Raw genomic sequence first — 20,395 nt, forward strand, 5'->3', positions numbered from 1 at the left:
AGTAGAGAAAGGCATGGCAGTGCGTGTGCTATCCTTGTTCTTTGTACCTTTTTCTCAAAAAATAACCAGAAAAGAATCAGAAGTTTGGAAACAGAATTTGAGTTTTATTCAAAGAGGGCTCTTCAGTATTAGTACCTGTGTAAATTGTAGTATGTAGTCCCAAACTGGAATCTCCTGTTTGTAAGAGCATGCCTTTGGTTAAAGTCCCACGAGAAATCATCTTTAGCTACTAAGACCAACATCTCTGCTCTTGTTTCCTTTCATCATATTTGTGCCGCAATATAAGGCAGGAGTGATGGCAGCAGCAGCAGAGCTGAAGCGTCCACATGAAGACGTATCACACAAGTGCTTTTTTCTGCAGGACCCTGGAGCATAGCACATGTTGGGGTGAGCGCTGCATGTGGAGAGGAATGAGACACCGGCAGATGGAAACCTTGTTTCGTATGAGTTATGTAGCCCCGAGGAGCCGTGGTGATAAATGTTAAAAAAGCAAGGGATTCAGCTGAAAACTGTTCTGACTGCACCACAGAAAATGCTGTTGACTTGCTGGGATACTTGCTAAAATAGAAGGCTTTAGGATAGACATCTAAAGCAGAATTTATCACAGCACACAAAGCCTTCAGTCAATACTCGTGGCCATATAACATACTCTGCAACTGCCTGTGTGAATGGACTGGGTTGGGCTGAAATAACCCTCACATCAGAGAAACTTCTTTGTGAAGTTTTACTTTCTTGGTAACATCTGCTCAAGAAAACAGTCTTGAACCTGAGTCATCAGCCTTATTTCATCTCAAGTAAGTTCATTTTATAAATCTTGATGTTAAAAAAAGAGCACAGCGCTGTTAGTAGTGATTGTTTTTTTAAAATAGATAAGGATGGCAATTGTAATAATGTAAAAATGTACAGGAAACACTTTCATTAATGTTTTATTCATCAGACTGCATAAAATAGATAATAATAATGTTGATCATTACTTTCTTGAACATTAGCCTCTTGTGTGCTAAACACCTTGCTTTTATGCTTTATCTCTAATGGTTATAAAAATCTTACCTTAGAAATAACTTATCTGAGGCTCCAAGTGATTTTCCCAGGACTATGCAACTGATAAGAGATAGAGGTAGTCTTCAAACCCAAGTTTGTCTGACTCTAAAGCCCTTATATCTGATATTTCCTAATACACTGTTTCATACGTCCTAGTCTTTCCCATAAAACCAGTTATACTTCAGCCCATCTAAAAATGCCAAACGTGAGGAATAAGGATAGAGGGAAGAACCACAAAGAAGATGAGTTTCATCTTGTCTCATGAAAGGCACAGAAAGGGATGGGGCAAAAGGCTGATAAAAAGTTGCCTCCATAACATGAGGATTAACCATTGAGAAATTCTGCTCCAAATAGTGGGAAAAAGTAAATCAAGGGAATTAAAACAGCATCTAATAATTTTGCTGCTGAATCTTAACATTGGCAACATTCATAACATGATTCATAGCATTGCACTGAATTTTGAACTTTTCCTCAATCCAATTAACTAGTAGAAATATCTTTAAAACACTTCTGGACGTGTCTGTAAGGGTGTTTTCAGATGAGATTAACGTTTGAATCCATGGACCCAGTAAAGTAGATTGGCCTCCCAATGCAGATGGGTATCATCCAATCTATTGAGGGCTGAATACAATAGAAGTAGAGGAGGTTGGAATTCACCCTGTCTTGCTTCCTGCCTGCTTGCTTCACTTAGAACATCTCATCACATCTCATCTGGCCCTTGGGCTGGGATTTAAACCATCACTCCCCTGGTTCTTAGGCCTTCAGACCTAGACTGATTTATACCACTGACTTTCCTGGGTTTACGGCTGTAGACCACAGATCATGGAACTTCTCAGCTTCCTTCATCATGTGAGCCAATTCTTCAGAATAAACATTTCTCTTTCTCTCTCTGTGTGTGTCTCAGTCCATGTTGATCAAGGAAAATCAAAGGTTATAAAGTATTTCCCAGCCTACAATCCAAATACCACTGATAAAAACTGAAGTCAAAAATGATTAGGGAAAAAAATGAACTTTTTGTTCATATAACCTATAAGTGACACTTTGGGATATTAGGGTTGAAGGGGATAAACTTTGTTAGCCCAGACAACATGGATATGGGTTGAGATAGAGCTTCCTTAAAGGAAAACAAATACTGTTTTTACTTGAAGAAGGGTATAAAGGTCTGCTGAACAAGCTAGAAAAATAATAACTGTTTCCAATTGAGTAAATGAGATAGAGATAGATGAGATAGATAGATAGATAGATAGGTAGGCTAACACATGGAAAGAAAATAGTTTTGTGACAGAATGTTAATAGCACTTTTTCTGGATGGCCATATTATTAATAGTTGATTTTCCTGCTTGGAACTTCCCTATATGTGGTGGATATTTTGATTCTCAACCTCAAGTCTTCACTTTGGAGGGTTTAGAAAGTTATCACCTAAATCCCCCCCCAATACTCATGCAGCTAGCATTCTGGATGCGAATTACATACTGCCAGTACTTAGGAGAGATCTGGAAGGCAGATTGAAGAAACAGCCATTTCCCTACCCCCTTTGGCTTTTGCTGCAGACAATTTAGAAATGTGAGACTTTCACACAGCTGCACTCCAGTCCTCGTGCTCAAGTTTGGTGGAACACACAGAATGTTATGAAAACACTGAGTGACTTCCTAGCCTGGATTTCTGATAGCCGTGTCACAGCTTCAGTTTGCTCGTCCTCCGGAGTGAGAGGAAGTTGTCACAGCAAGGAACAGTGGCTGCCTCTGAGATGGTAGCTCCCCTTGTGGTTCAGCTCTGCGTTATTCTAGGAACCCATTCAGAATGTCTAGCCCAGGACCTGTTTTTTCAGTCCTTCCAACAATTGTGTAAGCACCTAATATCTTGTATTAAATTCTTTTCTGCTGAAAATACTTATAGTAATTTCTGTTTTCTGCACTCAGCCTTACTGATTCACCTATATTTTATTATATTGTGACTGTAAATCTCATATCTTGTGTAACATAAATACTCCTTTTAAATCTCATGCCATTTCTCACCAACACAAATTCTTTATTTAAATTAGCTGGTCTCTTTACAATTCCCAGAAATGCCCTTTGCTCACCACTATACGTATGCTCCCTTCTGTCTACTCAAGCCTACTGAGAGAAACCATGGCATATCTGTAATAGCTAAGAGTTCTAACATTTCTGCCATATCCACTGTGCCCAGTAAAGCAACAGCAGTCCTGTGGGGAAATGGTGGCGTCCAACATGGTAGGACAAAAATGTAGTGAGATGGAGCTGTGAGAAATCCCCTGGGCCTAAAGAAAATTTGGGGTAGAAAGAGATTTTGCAGAAAGCTAGAGTTTCTCCTTGAGCTGGTAAGGGCAAGAGCAAGGATGATTTGGAAGTATATATTTAGTTATTCTGATCCCTATGTGTGATTTCATTATTATTCTTCTCACAAAAGAACTCTGAATTTTGACAGTGTACACTGGAAGTGAATATCATCTTAGTCTCTGGCTATGATTCATTTCCTCCTCTTTATTCTTACAGATGAAAGTGAACAATAGATTGTATTAGTTCGTGTCCTTCTTAGGTTTTCTTTTTAAAGGTAAATGCATGTGGGAAAAAATTTTACCCACAACAAAGTGTATCAAATGTATAAAAAGGGAGATTCTAATTTTCATGTTTGCAGCCATTCCAATATGCAATCCCACTGCCCAGAGATAAACCAGTGCTACCAGATTAGATAAAAACTTTCTGACATCTTTTGATATATTTACATCATTTTTAAAAGTGGGAACACACTGTCCATACTGTTTGCTAATTGATACTTTTTCTTAATAGTATATCATGGACATATTTCCATGTCAGTATTCATTACACAACTTCATTCTTTTAAAAGGCTGTATTGTGGCTTACTTTACATATGTAGTTTATTTAACCTTTATCCTATCAATCAACTTTGAGATTGCTTCCTCATTTTTGTTCATGAAAATGGTACAATGTATATCTCACTGTACTTGGAATTAAATTGATATGAAGGTCTTCAAATGAAAGTTTTGTTTTCAATCTACCAAAAACAGTTAAGAACCACTTAGTTTATATAGTATCATGAGCCTGGGGGTAAATTAATATTTTTGTTTGTAGTTTAATATAAAATCTGGGTTGAGGCATAAAAGTTAGGAGCTTATATATTAAGTGTAAAGATCTTAACACTTTTTCCTGCAGTAGTCTGAAACTAGATTCACAGAACAAAGAACTCATTAACCACTTACATTTATGGATGGAATTGAGATGTGTGAAATGCAGAATTTAGGATACCCCCAAAAAACAAATTAAACAAATTTTATTGTTCCCAAAATCAAATGTATTCTCAAAAGTTTATCAGTAAATGTTATCAGTGATGCAGTAAAAGTTACATTAAAAAATGTAATTTCAGTTATCAGAGAAAATAATATATCTGAAGCAAGTTCTAGTTACATTTTGTTTCAGGTGTATCCCAAGAAGAGGTTGACAATGTAAACCTAAGCTGAAATTAGTGGTACAGATCATGTTAGGAAATCACATGTTCTTTTCAGTCCTAAACGCAGTGAAACTTATTCTCCAAAACTCTAAGGAAGAAGCCATACTCCATTCAGCATTCGTCTCAGAATGCAATCAGCATGGCAAAGACAGAGATAATCTTTTTAACAAATCATACCTCCATAGAATCTCAAAGCTCACAGGGACTTCAAAGGCCACTTAATTGCCCTGCTGGTTCTTGAATTCCCCTTTCTGCCTCTCACCAGATGGACTACTAATTTACGTTCAAATATCTCAGTTATAGGCATTTCTCCACTGAATGCAGAAATTTGTCAGATACTCAGATTTTTTAAATCTTGGATTTCTTTCTTTCTGTAAGTGTTTGGTATTAGATCAACCCTCTGGATACACAAAGAATAAGCTTCACCCTTCCGTCTCATGACAGCCTTCTGGATATCTGAAGACAGCTCTCATCTGCATCCTGAGGTTTCTTTTAAGGGTAAACATCTTGCCAGTGGAAGATATTCTGAACCCATAAGGTCAACTACACTTTCCAGAGACTTCTGATTTTTTTTAAAATCATTCATTCCATCAATTGACTGATATTTATTGAGAGCTTTCCACATGTCAAGTATGGCACTTTCAAACTCACCAGTAAGAAAAGTGAACACCCCTCTGTCCTCATGAAGCTTATGGTAGATTAGGGCAAAAAGAGACATTGATCAATTTACCTCCCATAAACCATGTCAATTACAGAGGGGAGTGCCACAGAGGAGAGTTAGCCAGTCCTGTGGGACAAGTAATAGAAAGCTCTGATACCCTGAGTGATAGGGCAAGCTTTCTTGAGAAAGCGATGATTTGAGTTGTGATCCAAAGAATGCATATGAGACATCTAGATGGAGACATAGGAGAACAGATTTGCTAATTGAAAGAAGACAAGACCTGTAGGAGGAGGGAGCATTGTCTGAAAAAGGTCGTGTAGCAAAGGCATAGAAAATGAATGGGAAGAATGACTTCCTAAGAGATTGACCTGGAGAAGTGAATTTGGGGCATGTTTGAGGTTTGGTTGTTTACAAAGATTATTGAAGAGTTTTAAGAACAAGAGTGAAATGATCAAATTTGCATTTACAATATGTCGCTTTGATCTCATGAGAGAAAACAGGTTGGAGGGGGAGAAGGAGGAAATGTAAATCAATTACTAAGAGGCTATTGGAATGGTCCAGTAGCTGAGGCTAGAGGATGAAGGAGATGGGGTGACTGGTGAGAAATGGGTGCATTTAAGAGATGTTTAATAGGCAAGTGTTGAGAATTCCAAATGAACCACCACAAATTTTTAGAAGTTTTTTTTTTTTTAACATTTCTTTTTTTGTTTAATTAATTAATTAATTTTTGGCTGCATTGGATCTTCATTCCTGCGTGTGGGCTTTCTCTAGGGGTGGCGATCAGGGGCTACTCTTGGTTGCGGTGCATGGGCTTCTCATTGTGGTGGCTTCTTCTGTTGTGGAGCACAGGCTCTAGGCGCACGGGCTTCAGTTGTTGTGGCACACAGGCTCAGTAGTTGTGGCTGGCGAGCTCTAGAGCGCAGGCTCAGTAGTTGTGGTGCACGGGCTTAGTTGCTCCGTGGCATGTGAGATCTTCCCCGACCAGGGCTCGAACCCATGTCCCTTGCATTGGCAGGCAGATTCTTAAGGATTGCGCCACCAGGGAAGACCCTAGAATACAGTTTTTGTTTAGATGAAAGTTTAAAGCAAACTTTGAAAGCAGTTTAATTTTTTATTTTCTATTATTTTAAAGTGATTAAAGACTTGAACATTAATAACAGAATACACGAAGACGTTAAACAGTATTTTAGAAAAGTCCACAGAGTATATACAGAAGAATTGTTTCAAAACTTTTTTTTCTGATTTGGACATGTCAGAAAGCATATCTGCAGGTTCTAGCTCTTCCAATTCAGCGTTTCATTTTCCTAAGAGAATCTTAGTGGAAGAATAGAAGAAGAATAAGGAATTTCGAGGTGGACAATAAGTCCTTATATTTTTTAAAAAAGTATAATCTTGAACATATGAAACTAGAGAAACAGTAAAATAAAAAATTTTAAATATAGTCTTTTCTCTTTGCAACCACTGTGAGTTATAAAAGTAGAGTAGAAAAGTATTTCTTGCTTTCTTGAGCTGGTCGGGGATCTTTTATTGTATAAATAATAAATTTGAAGTTTAAAATTGAAGAATTTCAAACAATGGTGTCAACAGCATCCTGATTATAAATCCTGGAATTCACTAAAATGGAAGTTGCCTATTTCAAACGCAGACGTTGGTTTTTAAAGATTGGTCACTTAGCACCATCTTCTGGCTACATAATAATTTTTGTTTTTCTCCCTCACTACGAAATTGTTACTGTGTAAATATTATGATTGTGGTGCCACCTGCTGGATATTTTTCTAAAAATGAACATATTCTGAAGAGTTGTGCTGGGAAATCAGTTGCTTACACTTCATGGGTATGACTTCTAACCACTCTAGAAAAAAGTACTAATACTTGCAAAGTAGCTAGACCTCCTGATTCTAAGAATTATTCTAAGTTATTCAACATAATATTTTAATGTTATAAAGAATTATTATGCATTGTATTGATCCTTATGGAGAAAGAGGCTACATGTCCCTTTAGTAACTCATTCCCTAGCTCTTCTTTTGCTGTTCCTTGCAAACTTCAGTCATATGAGAAATTATCCCCAAATAGTTTTAAAGAAGAGTAAAATAATACTTGAGCATGTTTTACAGTATTTCTTAAATCTTACAACTCTAAGAAATAGATTAGCTCTGTCTTACTGACTGGAAAACAGGGATGTGGTTTAGCTGCACCTAAGGTAGCTCATACCAAAACAGAGCAAAGAAAATTTGAGCCAAGATATTTTTTACAGTGAAGCCTCTACTTTTTCTACCCTGCCTGTTTTCATTGCTACTTAATGGGGTTTGAGTAAATGTGGATTGTATATAAATCCGATTTTTAAAGCCTAATAAAAAGATTTTCTAATCTCTACTAATACGTTTCCTTCTCAGAACTTTACAGTTCTTAGCCGAGTTCACTTTATTTCCTTTAGTAGTTTTCCACAGGCTGAATGACACACTTTCTATTTGTCATCCTGGGCTTCTTTCTGCGTGGGTATCTCTAAAACCAACCATGACATTCAGATTTCACTCATTTATACTTGGACAGAAAAGTCCAAAGAAAGGAATAATAATTTGTCACTGTTCTAAAGTGTTGATTAGATTCAACCTAAAAATGAGAATGCTGAAACTTCTGAGTTAAAGAAAAGATGCCCCATTAATTTATTAGTACTAATCATATTTAATGTGATTTAACCTGAGCTGTTTAATGGTGTCTTTTAAAAGTTCTCTTAACTGGTCCTACGTACTCATTAGACTCCTCCCCAAAAGCTAACAGTGAGGACTCTCTATTAGATAGTGGGTCAAAATGCAGCAGGATGGGGGTAGAAGAGGTCCCTTTTATCTGCAGAAAAATCTATCCACAGCAAGACAAAGTAAGGCCAACCTATAGAGGGAAACAAAGCTAATGGAGATGAATAATTATTTGACTGAAACAGATTTCCTCCTGTATTTCCCAGTCAGGTAAATCAAAATAATAAAATCTTTCAGTTTGTTACTTTCATAAGTTTTTCTCTTCTTGCAACTAAAGGAATACTAACTAATACAGTTTTCAATAAATACCTATTGACTTAATAAATGGTAAATGAAATCACTTTGGTTAGTTCTCCTAAGTTCTCTGAGCTTCACCTGTTTTTAAAATTTAATTTTAAAATAAAGGGAATTATTTGCACTTTACTTTCCTCCCAAGGTTTATGGAGTTCAAATGAAATGAACACCATATGAAATAAATGATTTATAAATGAAAGATTTAGAAACGTATGTAAAAGTGCTATATAAATGTCAAAATCATGGTATCCAAACCTGCCATATTGTCGAGCAAATCAGTCCATGTGACCAGCATAGTACTCCTTAAAAATGGCATCGGTTCAATAAAGTTTCATCCTTTTCATTGTGTCAGTTCTACATAAAGGTAGGAAAGAGGAACTTTCCAAGGGTTTTATTATTTAATCAACACTGTAACTTAATGTTATGACAGTCAGTTAAGTATCAGTATAATGATCCACTGACATTTATATTTGTCATATAATATATGCTTGAAAGACAATACTTTTTAAGAAACAACATTACTTTTAATTTTTTTGTCTTTTGTAAAAAAGCGAAGTCATCATATCTGTAAGGGTAAAGTGAGATATTTCCCACACTGGTTTTTCAGTTCCTGGTATCTGGAAAATGTCTTCTGTGAAATACTGATCCAACTCTTAATGATCCTATGCTTGTATAAAGAATCAGAAGAGGGACTTCCCTGGTGGCGCAGTGGTTAGGAATCCACCTGCCAATGCAGGGGACACAGGTTCGAGCCCTGGTCCAGGAAGATACCACATGCTGTGGAGCAACAAAACCCATGCGCCACAACTATTGAGCCTACTTGCCACAACTACTGAAGCCTGCATGCAACAAAAGAAGCCACCGCAATGAGAAGCCCGCGCACCACAAAGAAGAGCAGGCCCCGCTCACCACAACTAGAGAAAGCCTGCGCACAGCAACGAAGACCCAATGCAGCCAAAAAAAAAAAAGAATCAGAAGAACAATTCATATTTACTTCTATGATGTTAAATACCCAACGCAGTTTTGGTAGACTAATTAAATAAAGATTTAAGATAAGATGGAATCAGAAGTCTTAAAATAATTATGTCTTAATTCTTTTTCTTACTTAACAAATAGATCTCTGTGCTATTTGGATAAATTTTCAATCTCCACTTCTATACTATGTGTTTTTATTTGTGTTCTCAAAATATCAATTTGGTGTAGAAAACTATATGATAGTCAAAACTAAAGAATACAGGAAGGAAGAGATTTGTAATCCCCATGAATATGAATACAACTGTCTGCTCTTACATGGGATGACAGTTTTAGCATTTTCATCTTTCCCATCCCACCTTCCCCACAATTTGAGATTTTAAGACTTTTAAGTACTTAAGAGGAGCTCCCTCCATCTGTAAAACTTAAGTGTTAATTAATTTTGTTGTAAAATTAAATTGCATTGTGCTTTTTTCCAATAAATACGTCAATCGAAAGATAAACGCACAACATAAGGGCTGTGAGTTGAGTTTTGTTCCGTATCTTACTGAGAGCTGTAGCCTGGGAGACAGCAACAGAAGTTTTTCCCTCAGTTTGTGAACGTCACCCCTGATGGGGAGAGAATCATTTAAGTTTTGCTGTGAAAGTTGATCACATCAGCGTAAGTATTTTTCATGTTGTTGATACTCTGAAGATCCAGAATACTCTTATGTGTGAAGATCTGCTTTTTAGGATGAAGCAAGAACAAAGGATCCTATAACCTAGACGGCCATAAATCAGAAAATAAATGCGAAGCTGAGAAGAGCAGGTCCCTACATGTTTCTCTAGGCTGACTGTACGTAATGAAACGCAGAGACTTGAGAGAATGTTTTGCACTGTTAAATTAATCAAACAAGGAGGCCATTAGATGGATGAGGCTCTAATGCCACTGTAGCCTATGTAAGCAACCGAAAATCTAAGTTTGTAAATACCTCAGTGTTAAGAAATCAAGAGGCTAATTACAACCATTCTCAAACAGCCAATTAGGCTTTAAACTATAGACAAATAACCTTTCTTTGCTTCTGCACTTTCTCTGTATAAGCCTAGCCCCTGGCTCGTGTCAGTCAGGGTTCCCAGACACTTCTGGTTTGGTGCTGCCCCATTCGAATCAATTCTTGCTTAAATAAATTCATAAAAATTTCAATATGCCTCAGTTTACCATTTAACAGCACCATCCTTCCAAGTGTGCGTGTGTGCGTGCATGCTTGTGCGTCTGATGATTTAATAGTAAGACTGGGTTCTTTAGGGTAAGGAATTGTGTTTGCAGTCCTTTCTAAACATTTTGAATTTGTAATATACAATTGATTGAAAGTTAAAACATTCCAAACATTCCAATTAAGAAAGAGACCATTTAGGAGGGCAAATATCCCCAAGGTTTTTTTGGGGGGGGTCAACTTGAGCCCTTAAACGTTTAGAGAGGTAACTGTAATAGCTAAATGTCTACTTGTATTACTTAACTTATTTTCTTATACATCCATGTTTAATACCACATTATATAAAAATACATTAGTTTAGAAATATTGCTTATTTCCATACCCGCATTTCATTAAACAGTTTTATTCAACCTCTTCACATGCATTTTCAACATCACTGTCTTAATTGTCACAAGCGCCTTTTTTTGAGCAGTTTTCAACAACTTTCATTTTCACTTCCATCTCAGTGCCTCAAAATACAGCACTTTTAAAATTTTAGTTTGATGCTATTACATGTTACTGGAAATTTATCCAAAGCCTAGGTACTCTTTCACATAACATTAGAACAGTTGTTTATTATTTTCATTTGTCCTTTATATGTGTATTAGAAATCTCCAAAGCATAGCCATTTATTTAGTTAGTTTTTAAAGTGATTTCTTAAAAGCCTTGTTTACAAGACTTTCAGTACTTCCAAATATGAAGTTCTACTTCAAGACATAACTACTAAATTTCTTTGTGTTTTTACTGATTCATCTAGGTGACCTCAATAAGTACTCAAAGCTGGGATCCATTAAGGCCAATTTCCAACTAATGCATTTTCCTGAGAAACTGTTTTTCAAAATAAAGTTGTTGAGAAAGAGTTCTGAAATAGAGACTTCATAGGCGTTCTGACATAAGGTAACTCATTTTTTCTGACCTTACACTGGGGCAGGCATGAGAGATGCAGAGAACCAGCAAAAAGGTAAAGAGGCTGAACTGCAGATCAAGTGCAAAACAACTTAGGAGAAAGTTTAACTGGGTGGAAGCAGGGTTCATGGCATATCAGCTCCCCAAAGCTCTAGAAGCTGGAGACCCCCACTGGTTTGGGGTCTTCCCGTTGATTTACTTCACCTTTTCTAACCTCAATTCTCAATTCCATCTCTTTGTTTAACCTCACCTTTTAAAATTGCCAGATTGCACCCATAGCTTTCTTATCACCCAGTCTAATGTGAAGGTGACTCCCTATATGGTCCCTCCCTGCCTATAGGGCATGTTATGTGGATTCTGACGTCTCTCTTATCTCTCCTCTGTTCACTCATTACCTACCCATTAATACAAAGGTAAATTAGGAGATGGTCTTTGCCGGCCTCTGATTTCCCGTGCCTTGTGGAATTTCTCTAGTCCAAGCCCCTTATCTCCTCTCCTATAAGTGCTTGTTCTGCCTTGTTTTTTCTGGTAGCAGTCTCTGCCAGGCCCAAGATTCATTCGGCACCATCACCAGCTAGCAGCTCACTAACTCTGCCAGCTCATTCCTGTGCCCAGTCTCAGAGACCGGACTTATCTGCTGGTCCAGAAGGAATTCAGAGACCAGAAACAGTGACATATGACCTATGTCATACCAATAGAGATATGTGATTAAAAGTGCCATAAATAAATTGTCAAAAATAATTTCTCACAGTTAATAATGGCAAAAGATGTCACTTGTTACTTCTAGCATTCTAACTGCAGCAGCTGATTAACTGCTTTCCTTGCAATGGCCCAGTAACCTAGAGACACGTTACGTGTGGCCCTAGCTCTACAACACAAAGGTGAGGAGCTATAGCCCTAGGTGGTGGAAAGAACAAGCAGGTTCTCATGAGAAGCAGGTGAAACTAACCCCTACCCAGGACCAGGTTAAGATATATAGTAGCCCTAAGGATGAAAATGTACAATGCCCTTCCTATATGTAATTCAAAATTAAAAGGCAAAATTATCTGTGGTAGGTTAATAACTGTTCTCAAAGATATGCCCATGTCCTAATCCTTGGAACCTAATGACTGATGCCTTATTTGGAAAAGAGGTCTTTGCAGATGTGATTAAATTAAGGATTTTGAGATGAGATTATCCTGGGTTATCTAGGTGGGCCCTAAATACCATCACAAGCACCTTTATAAAAGGCAGAGAGGTTACACATACATAGAAGAGAAAGATGTGTGAAGATGAAGACAAAGGTTGGGATGATGTAGCTTCAAGTCAATGAATGCAGGCAGACACCAGAAGCTGGAAAAGCCAAGGAACAGATTCTACCTGAGAGCCCCCTGAGAGAGCAAAGCCCTGCTGACACCTTGATTTCAGACTTCTGGCTCCAGAACTGTAAAAGAATAAACTTCTATTGCTCTAAGCCACCAAGTTTGTGGTAATTTGTTACAGCAGCCATAGAAAACTAATACACTAACTCACGAAATAAATATAAAACAGTCCAACAAAAATGCTGGTTTTTTTCCCTCCCTAGTTTAACTCCTTTATTGCTTTCTTTATGCAATATTAACTCTAGAATTTTATCTAAGTCAATTTCTAAGTTAGGGAGAAGTTTACTGAACAAGCTTCAATGTGGACTAGTAGCTTAAAGCACATCCAGATTCCAATAATATATTTGAAAAAGTATTTCATGATATTAATGTGCACAAGATGGATATAATCAGATCTAGCTGATATCGAAGTTGAGTGAATTTATAACTGAATAAACAATTCTGCCAAAAGGTACTGGTAAATACTTATGGATGAAACTTCTGTGCATCTTTCTGTGCTGAGACACAGAGCGTTCTTCTCAGTCCTGTTCTGTGCAAGATTTTCATCACAAATTTGGATGATGATAACAAGCTGATCTGGTCAGCAGATGACATGGAGGTGCTCTGCTATAGAGAACAAAAAGGGCTCTTGACAGGACGAAATGATAGGTTGAATTTAAAAAGATGTAACTTAATATAGACATATTAAAAGTCTCTAACCTAGATTTCACAATTTAACTGCATGGGTACAGAAAAGGAAAAATCTGCTATAAACTCCCTACATAAAATAATAATAAAAAATGATACGAAATGCTACTGTGTCCCAGAGATATAATGATAGATATAGATAGATAGATGATAGATAGAACAATGTTTCTCACAAACGTTGTGGGGAAGGATCAAGACAACCTGCACAATTTGCAGGTCCTAGTGCCAAATGAAATTTCAGAGCCACTTGCTTAAAAATTAAGAATTTTAAGACAGCAAGAGCAGAGCATCAATCTTTCTAAGTGTGATTACACAGACTGTACACCCATGGAGTCAGCCCTACACTGGTATTATTTTACACAGTACCCATTCATATAGGAATCTGGCTTATTCAGTACTAAGACTCTAGCACAAGCCACAGAGACTGGAACAGAAGAGTCATTCACTGGATATAGATATTTGTAGAATGAAAAAATGGCTAAAAAGAAAGAGTGATGAATCTGTCAACATCTTATTTACTAAGTAGACAAATAGCATTTTATCCTGGAAAGGGAACAGACTTTAATTGTAAGAAAAATTTCCAGTGTTTAGAAAATCTTAGGATCTGAAAAAGTTTTACTCCCTCAAAGCTATTTTTAAATTTTAAAATTCTAAATATATGAATTTGTCAAAATTCTCCTATGTACCGTGGAAAATAGTTTCAAATCGAAAAATAGTTATATAGAAGTCAAAGTAAATAAGTAAAGTTCCTTAATGCCCCCAAATAGGTTCCAGGGCCTGTTGGAAACCCAGAAAACAAACTAACAAAACAGAAAATCTGTAAATAATGGCACAAGACAGATCAATGTTGACATTCCATTTGTATTTCTGCGTAAGTTGTTTCATTTATGTGGAAAAGCTTACAGTTTAGTTTTTTAAGAACTTGCACTATATTTGTATAATCTTACAAAACAAAATCTAATTATGGAAATGTCAAACATGACAAGCTTTTAAAAATGTGAATGAAATATCTCAATGTTTTTATAAATTCAGTTGCTAAATAACCAAGTTTTGAAATACTAGGGATGATAGAAAAGAAAGCTGAAGAGACACAAACCTAAAATGATTTCATTTGCAAAAAATGAAAGAAAATACTTAATATTTAAACTAAGGAAAATTGTGTAGATATTCTATTTGATAAATCTTATCCTGTTTTACAAGATATAGACATAGCATTTATTAGTGCAATGTTACTTCAACTGATTTCATCAGTATATATTTTTCAAATACACAAAGATAATAAAAATACCAGCTGCAGTGCAGAAACACTCTAACAAGCTAATCTTACTTGCATTATGAAACGGCCACTTAAGATATAAAACAAAGATCAGCAAATTTTGCTTAGACAGAAAATGAGAAAAACAATTGCATGTGGGAAAAATCTGATTTAAATATTGATATTAAGAGTCATTGATGGGGTTTCCCTGGTGGCATAGTGGTTAAGAATCCTCCTGCCAATACAAGGGACACGGGTTCGAACCCTGGTCCGGGAAGATACCACATGCCACGGAGCAACTAAGCCCGTTGCTTACTGAGCCTGCGCTCTAGAGCTCACAAGCCACCACTACTGAGCCTGCGTGCCATAACTACTGAAGTTCGCGTGTCCAGAGCCCGTGCTCCGCAACGAGAGAAGCCACTGCAATGAGAAGCCCACGCACCGCAACGAAGAGTAGCCCCCACTCGCCGCAACTACAGAAAGCCCGCGTGCAGCAACGAAGACCCAACGCAGACAAAAATAAATAAATAAAATAAATAAATAAATAATTAAAAAAAAATTATTGATGTAGTTTATGACATTGCAAGGTCATGCTTAAAGTAATATAAAATAATATTTAGTTATTCAGTAAAAGGATTCAGTCTTTAATCTAGAATCCTCCACGTGTAAATGAGAGAGATTACAAATGGGACACTGAAAAAGGGTCCCACAAGCAATAAATTAGACAAACGTATAATATATACCCTTTTGGAAATTCATAATCACTTTAGCATATTAATAGGGTTTGAGTAGTCCTACAGTAAAGATACTTAACTTTGTTTAACCCATAATGTCCAAAACTTATTTGAACTCAGTACCCATTTTTAGGTAGGAGGGAAGTGTGGCTTGTTTACTTGTTTTGTTTTTTCATGAAAAATTTCATGTAAAACATTTTGGGATGGTGGTATTTTCTGGAGTTTACTTTGAGAATTGCAGCTCTATACCAATCAAACACGAATAAGTAGGAATATTGATTCGCCTACATTTAGTATTTAGGAGTTTTCATAATTTATTTTACAGTTAAAGTGCATTTTTTTTTTTCTGCAAAGGCAATTTTTATGCAAATATACTGTCCAGAATCAGAAAGTTAATACCCTTGCCCCTTACTCTTGGCCATATCACATTTTGAAATTTGTGTCTGGTGCAGGACATTGGCTGACTGTAGTGTGATACAGGTTACCAATATGGGTAGTGGGGAGGTTTGAAACCATTCTCAAAGATGTATAGTTGAAGGACTGCAAAGGGATTTAGGGCACGATGGTTGCTGTGCCACTTGTTGACCTTTTGTCTTTCAGCTCTAAACTCACTCTTCCATATTCTACTTTGTGAAGCCAGGGCTGGGACTCTGCGTATTTTATTTCTCTTTAGAAATAAAAGAGCTGGAAATTTAGCCAGCTGGAGTCCTTGTAGATTTAAGCCAATAGTGGGTGCTGAAGGAAGATTGGAAGGCAGGTGGAGGGGAGAAGGATTGGACTCAGACCTGTTCTCTTGCTCTCAGTGTCACTCTAGCCATGACACTTCACCTGGCAGTAGCAATGGACCCCAGCAGCAGTTATTCCCAGTTACTAAATTCTTTCTGCATGCCCAGAATTAGTTTTATCGCTTTTAAAAGCAGTTGGTGGCATAGCACAGTATTAAGAGCACAGGCTCTGGAGGCAGACTGTGGATTTAAATTCCAGCTCATTCTCCAGTTGTATAACCTTGGGCAAGTTATTTAACATACTAGTCCCTTATTTTCCAGCCCGTAATCATCACACATTTACCCTGTTGGGATGCTATAAGAAGTTAATGAGTTAATATGCTAAGCATAAACTCCATAGAAGTTGTAAGGTCGGATCTTAACAAACGGCACCGCGAAACAGAGGAAAGCTTCAAGTGAGCTTTATTAGGGAGCGCTCCCGGGCGAGGTTCACTGGTCCGAGAGAAAGGGGCCAGAGAAGTCGCGCCCGGGCGAGGGTTGGGCAAGATTTTATAGGGGAAGAAGGGAAAGGGGTGTGGTGAATCTGGGAAGACGCAGGGTATTCCTTATTTGGTGGTCTTTTCGGGTATCCTGGGGGACCGTTAGTCCCGCCCCTCGAAAGGCGGGAAGGCTGGGCTGGGTTCAAAGTCCTCAGGTCAGTTCCTGGAACTGGGTGGTCCGGAATGTCTCCAGGGCAGTTTCTGGAACTGGGTGGTCTGGAGAATTTCGGTCTGATGCAACCTGTGAATCTGATTGTGTTCCCCTGCCTCGGGCCAGTTGGCCTTACAGAAGTGTTAGCCATTATTAGTGTGTGAAGCAAGAACTGTCCTACTTCTGCTAAAAGTGATGGGGAGATGGTGGATTCAGATTTTAATAGAGGGAAGAAAGTTTGAAGGAAATGCTGAGGAGTACTAAAAAGAAAGAGGTAGTGCAACATGAAAGTGGTAAGCAGCGATGAGGACCCAGTTTAAGCTGGAGATCATGAATATGTATGGTAGCCATCTTCAAGATTTCCCCCCCTTCAGCCCGGTTATGGACCTGAAGACAAGTAGTTGGATGGATCCAACTGGAAACTGTGACGAAGAACAATGAGGTGTTGGAATTCAGAACCCTGAGGATAGGCTAATGTGAGGGACCGTGGAATCTAAGCTAGATGTGTTAGAAGGGAAGGGAACTCCCTGGAGAGAGAGTAGAGAGTTCCGGACTGGAAGATAGAAAATTGGTGTTATGTGGGTGTTTGAGCGACAGAGCCGGAAAGATAGGGGATTATGGTGACCTGACATCCCTAGTTCCACAGATGCTCTTCCGAGGCTAGGAACTCCACCTTCCCGGCACTGGGATTGGAAGACAGCTAAGGGAAAGGGCGGGGCCCTCCCGGCCAGGATAAAGAGAATTGTGACAGGACCGGGTGGGGCTCGCGGGCCGTAGGTGGCGCACCCGCGAGGACTCGGCGGGGGTCCGGCAGTGGGCGCCGCGGCGCTGCGAGGCTCTGCAGAATGTGCCTGTGCTGCAGGGAGGACGACGCTGTCCAAGTCAACCTCGTGAGTCCCCCCGGGCCCTCTGCCGCCCTGGCGCCGGCCTCCCCCGTGGGAGGCCGCCTCGGCCGCTCGCGCTGCTGGCCTTTACGCGGGGGTTGGTGCTTTGGGGTTGGGAAATCCCGGGTGAAGGAGGCAGGCTAATTTCTGGGCTGCAGGACCCACCGGGAGGAGGAAAAGCCCCACCTCGCACCTGCTGGGGGCCAGGCGCGTGCAGTCATCTGTTTGTTGAATGACTTATTGACCCAGCATGACAATATTCAGTACCAACAGAAACATGAATTTTTGGATTTCTTGTACATCCTTTCCTTCCAGAATAAATCTCAGTAGTCCCGGTAATGTGGTTCATAGCAGGTTCTTTTTTCTCAAAATACTATCTCATCTTCCACCCCAATGTTTACTTCGATGTTCTTATTCTGATCCTGCCTCTTGCAGTTGGGATAATAGGCATCTATTACATAACTAGAAAAGAGTAGCATAGGCTTCCTATTATAATAGCTGATTTTTCTGTTTGCTCATGAGTTTTATTTTATTTTTTAATTTTACATGTTATGTAGGAAGGCTCAAAATGGCATTATCCTTCAGATGTCACTGAAAGGCAGGTAATGTTTAAATAAATAATTATGGTTAATTCAAAAGTGTGACTTTATCTTGTCCCTTTATGTGTGATCGTCCCTAATAGGACAAAAGTTCTATCAGCTAGACACTTCTGTGTTATCTTTCTTGAGACTCTAGGATCTTGTGACTACTATCAGAATGAGTCTTAACTAGGATAACCTAAATGGTTTAATATTCTCCTCTTTTTAATGTAACATGTGATACATACACAAGGATATATGTAGCATACGTAATTTTACAGCAGGGTAACAAAATATACCTCCAATTTAAGAAAACATGAGTATCCTTGAACTCATCTAGGAGCCGCTTCTTTACTCGACCTCCCTGTGTCTCTCCCAGAGGTAACCACTACCTTGAATTTTATTTTTATCAAGCTAATCTCTTTCTTTAATAGTTTATCACCTATGTGCTTCTAAAAGGATATTGTTTTTCTTGGTTTTGAACTTTATAAACATAAGATCACACAAAATTCATTGTATGATTTATTCTTTTTTTAAAAAAATATATTTATTTATTTTTAGCTACGTTGGGTCTTTGTCGCTGTGTGCGGGCTTTCTCTAGTTGTGGCGAGCGGGGGCTACTCTTTGTTGCGGTGCGTGGGCTTCTCACGCGGTGGCTCCTCTTGTTGCGGAGCACAGGCTCCAGGCGCTCGGGCTTCAGTAGTTGTGGCACGTGGGCTCAGTAGTTGTGGCTTGCGGGCTCTAGAGCGCAGGCTCAGTAGTTGTGGCGCACTGGCCTAGTTGCTCCGCGGCATGTGGGATCTTCCTGGACCAGGACTCGAACCCGTGTCCCCTGCATTGGCAGGCGGACTCTCAACCACTGCACAACCAGGGAAGTCCTATTCTTCCTTCTTAACATTGTTTTCTATTGTCCATATTGTGCACTATTGTGCACAGTTAATGAAGTGGAAATAAAGAGTAAATAGTTTCATTTGAAAACTCTACTGAGGTGGGACTTCCCTGGTGGTCCAGTGGTAAAGAATCTGTTCTGCAATGCAAGGGACGCGGGTTCGATCCTCGGTTGGGGAACTAAGATCCCACATGCCATAGGGCAACTAAGCCCGCGCACGCCACGACACTGAGCCCACGCATCTCAACTAGAGAGCCTGCATGCCGCAAACTACAGAGCCCACATGTCCTGGAGCCCGTGCGCCACAACTAGAGAAGAGAAAATCCGCACGCCACAACTTAGAGAAGAGATAAAACCCTCGCACCACTACTACAGAGAAGCTCACGCGCCGCAAGGAATGATCCCGCACGCCGCAACGAAGATCCCACGTGCCCCAACTAAGACCACAAAAAAAAGAATACTGAGGCTCCAAAATGTTTTCTTCATCTATAAATCACACATTTGCAAAAAGTTTTTTTCCTATTTCTATGTAGCTATGTAAGCTCTATGCACTGATTGTGTTTATCTTTTTTTATGGACACAAACCAAAAATGTTGTCAGCATGCTATGCTGTTAACATTGTAAATGTCTTCTTTCCTTTTAATTTTCCCAAAGTCCACAGATAAACGTATTGAGCGTATGCAAAACCTAAGGAAACAGAAGAGGAAATTTAGTAAACGTTTTTCAAGGCCTGCTCCTGTTCCAGAACCAGGACTCCTAGTAAATGTGGAGACTCCACTAAAACGAACAGATCCTTAAATGCAAGAGGCATCCTCAATTTTTCATTTATGGAACACTCTAAATTTTGTTTCTTTCCTTTCCTTTGAGAAATCAGTAACTGCAGTCTGGGAAGATACCTTAAAACTCCTCTAATCAATTTCTCATCTGTTATTTAAATCTCTTTTGTAGTTGTCTCCTGGAGATGATGTGGTTTAATGGAAAGAGTGTGGTCTTTGAAACCTCAGTGCTCTGGATTCCAGTTTTTCCTTTGCGTATATTATCTGACTCCCTAAAGTTATTCACTTAAATCTTCTGGGTTGTATTATTTGGACAATAAATCACAAAATCGCCTGCCAAATAGGTTTTCAGCCTAGGCTTGAACCCTTGGCAACATCAGAAAACTCTACCTTAGCTTATATTCCATCTTTGCATAGCTTTGACAAGGATTTAAAAGTTCTTCCACATAACATGGTTATATTGCCTCCATG

At 38.7% G+C, this 20,395-nt stretch overlaps 1 protein-coding gene across 1 annotated transcript; it reads left to right on the forward strand.

Annotated features, from left to right (window-relative positions):
- The first annotated feature begins 17,642 nt into the window (after positions 1-17,642).
- Positions 17,643-19,946, forward strand: CCDC179 (coiled-coil domain containing 179). Its single transcript, XM_027115670.1, has 3 exons — positions 17,643-17,687; positions 18,239-18,283; positions 19,803-19,946. Exons 1-3 carry the CDS (start codon positions 17,643-17,645, stop codon positions 19,944-19,946), a joined length of 234 nt encoding a protein of 77 aa, XP_026971471.1.
- Positions 19,947-20,395: the final 449 nt, after the last annotated feature.

Source organism: Aethalodelphis obliquidens, unplaced genomic scaffold, assembly GCF_003676395.1.
Source record: "Aethalodelphis obliquidens isolate GAN/ISIS:26980383/991018 unplaced genomic scaffold, ASM367639v1 scaffold14, whole genome shotgun sequence".
Taxonomy (NCBI): Eukaryota; Metazoa; Chordata; class Mammalia; order Artiodactyla; family Delphinidae; genus Aethalodelphis; species Aethalodelphis obliquidens.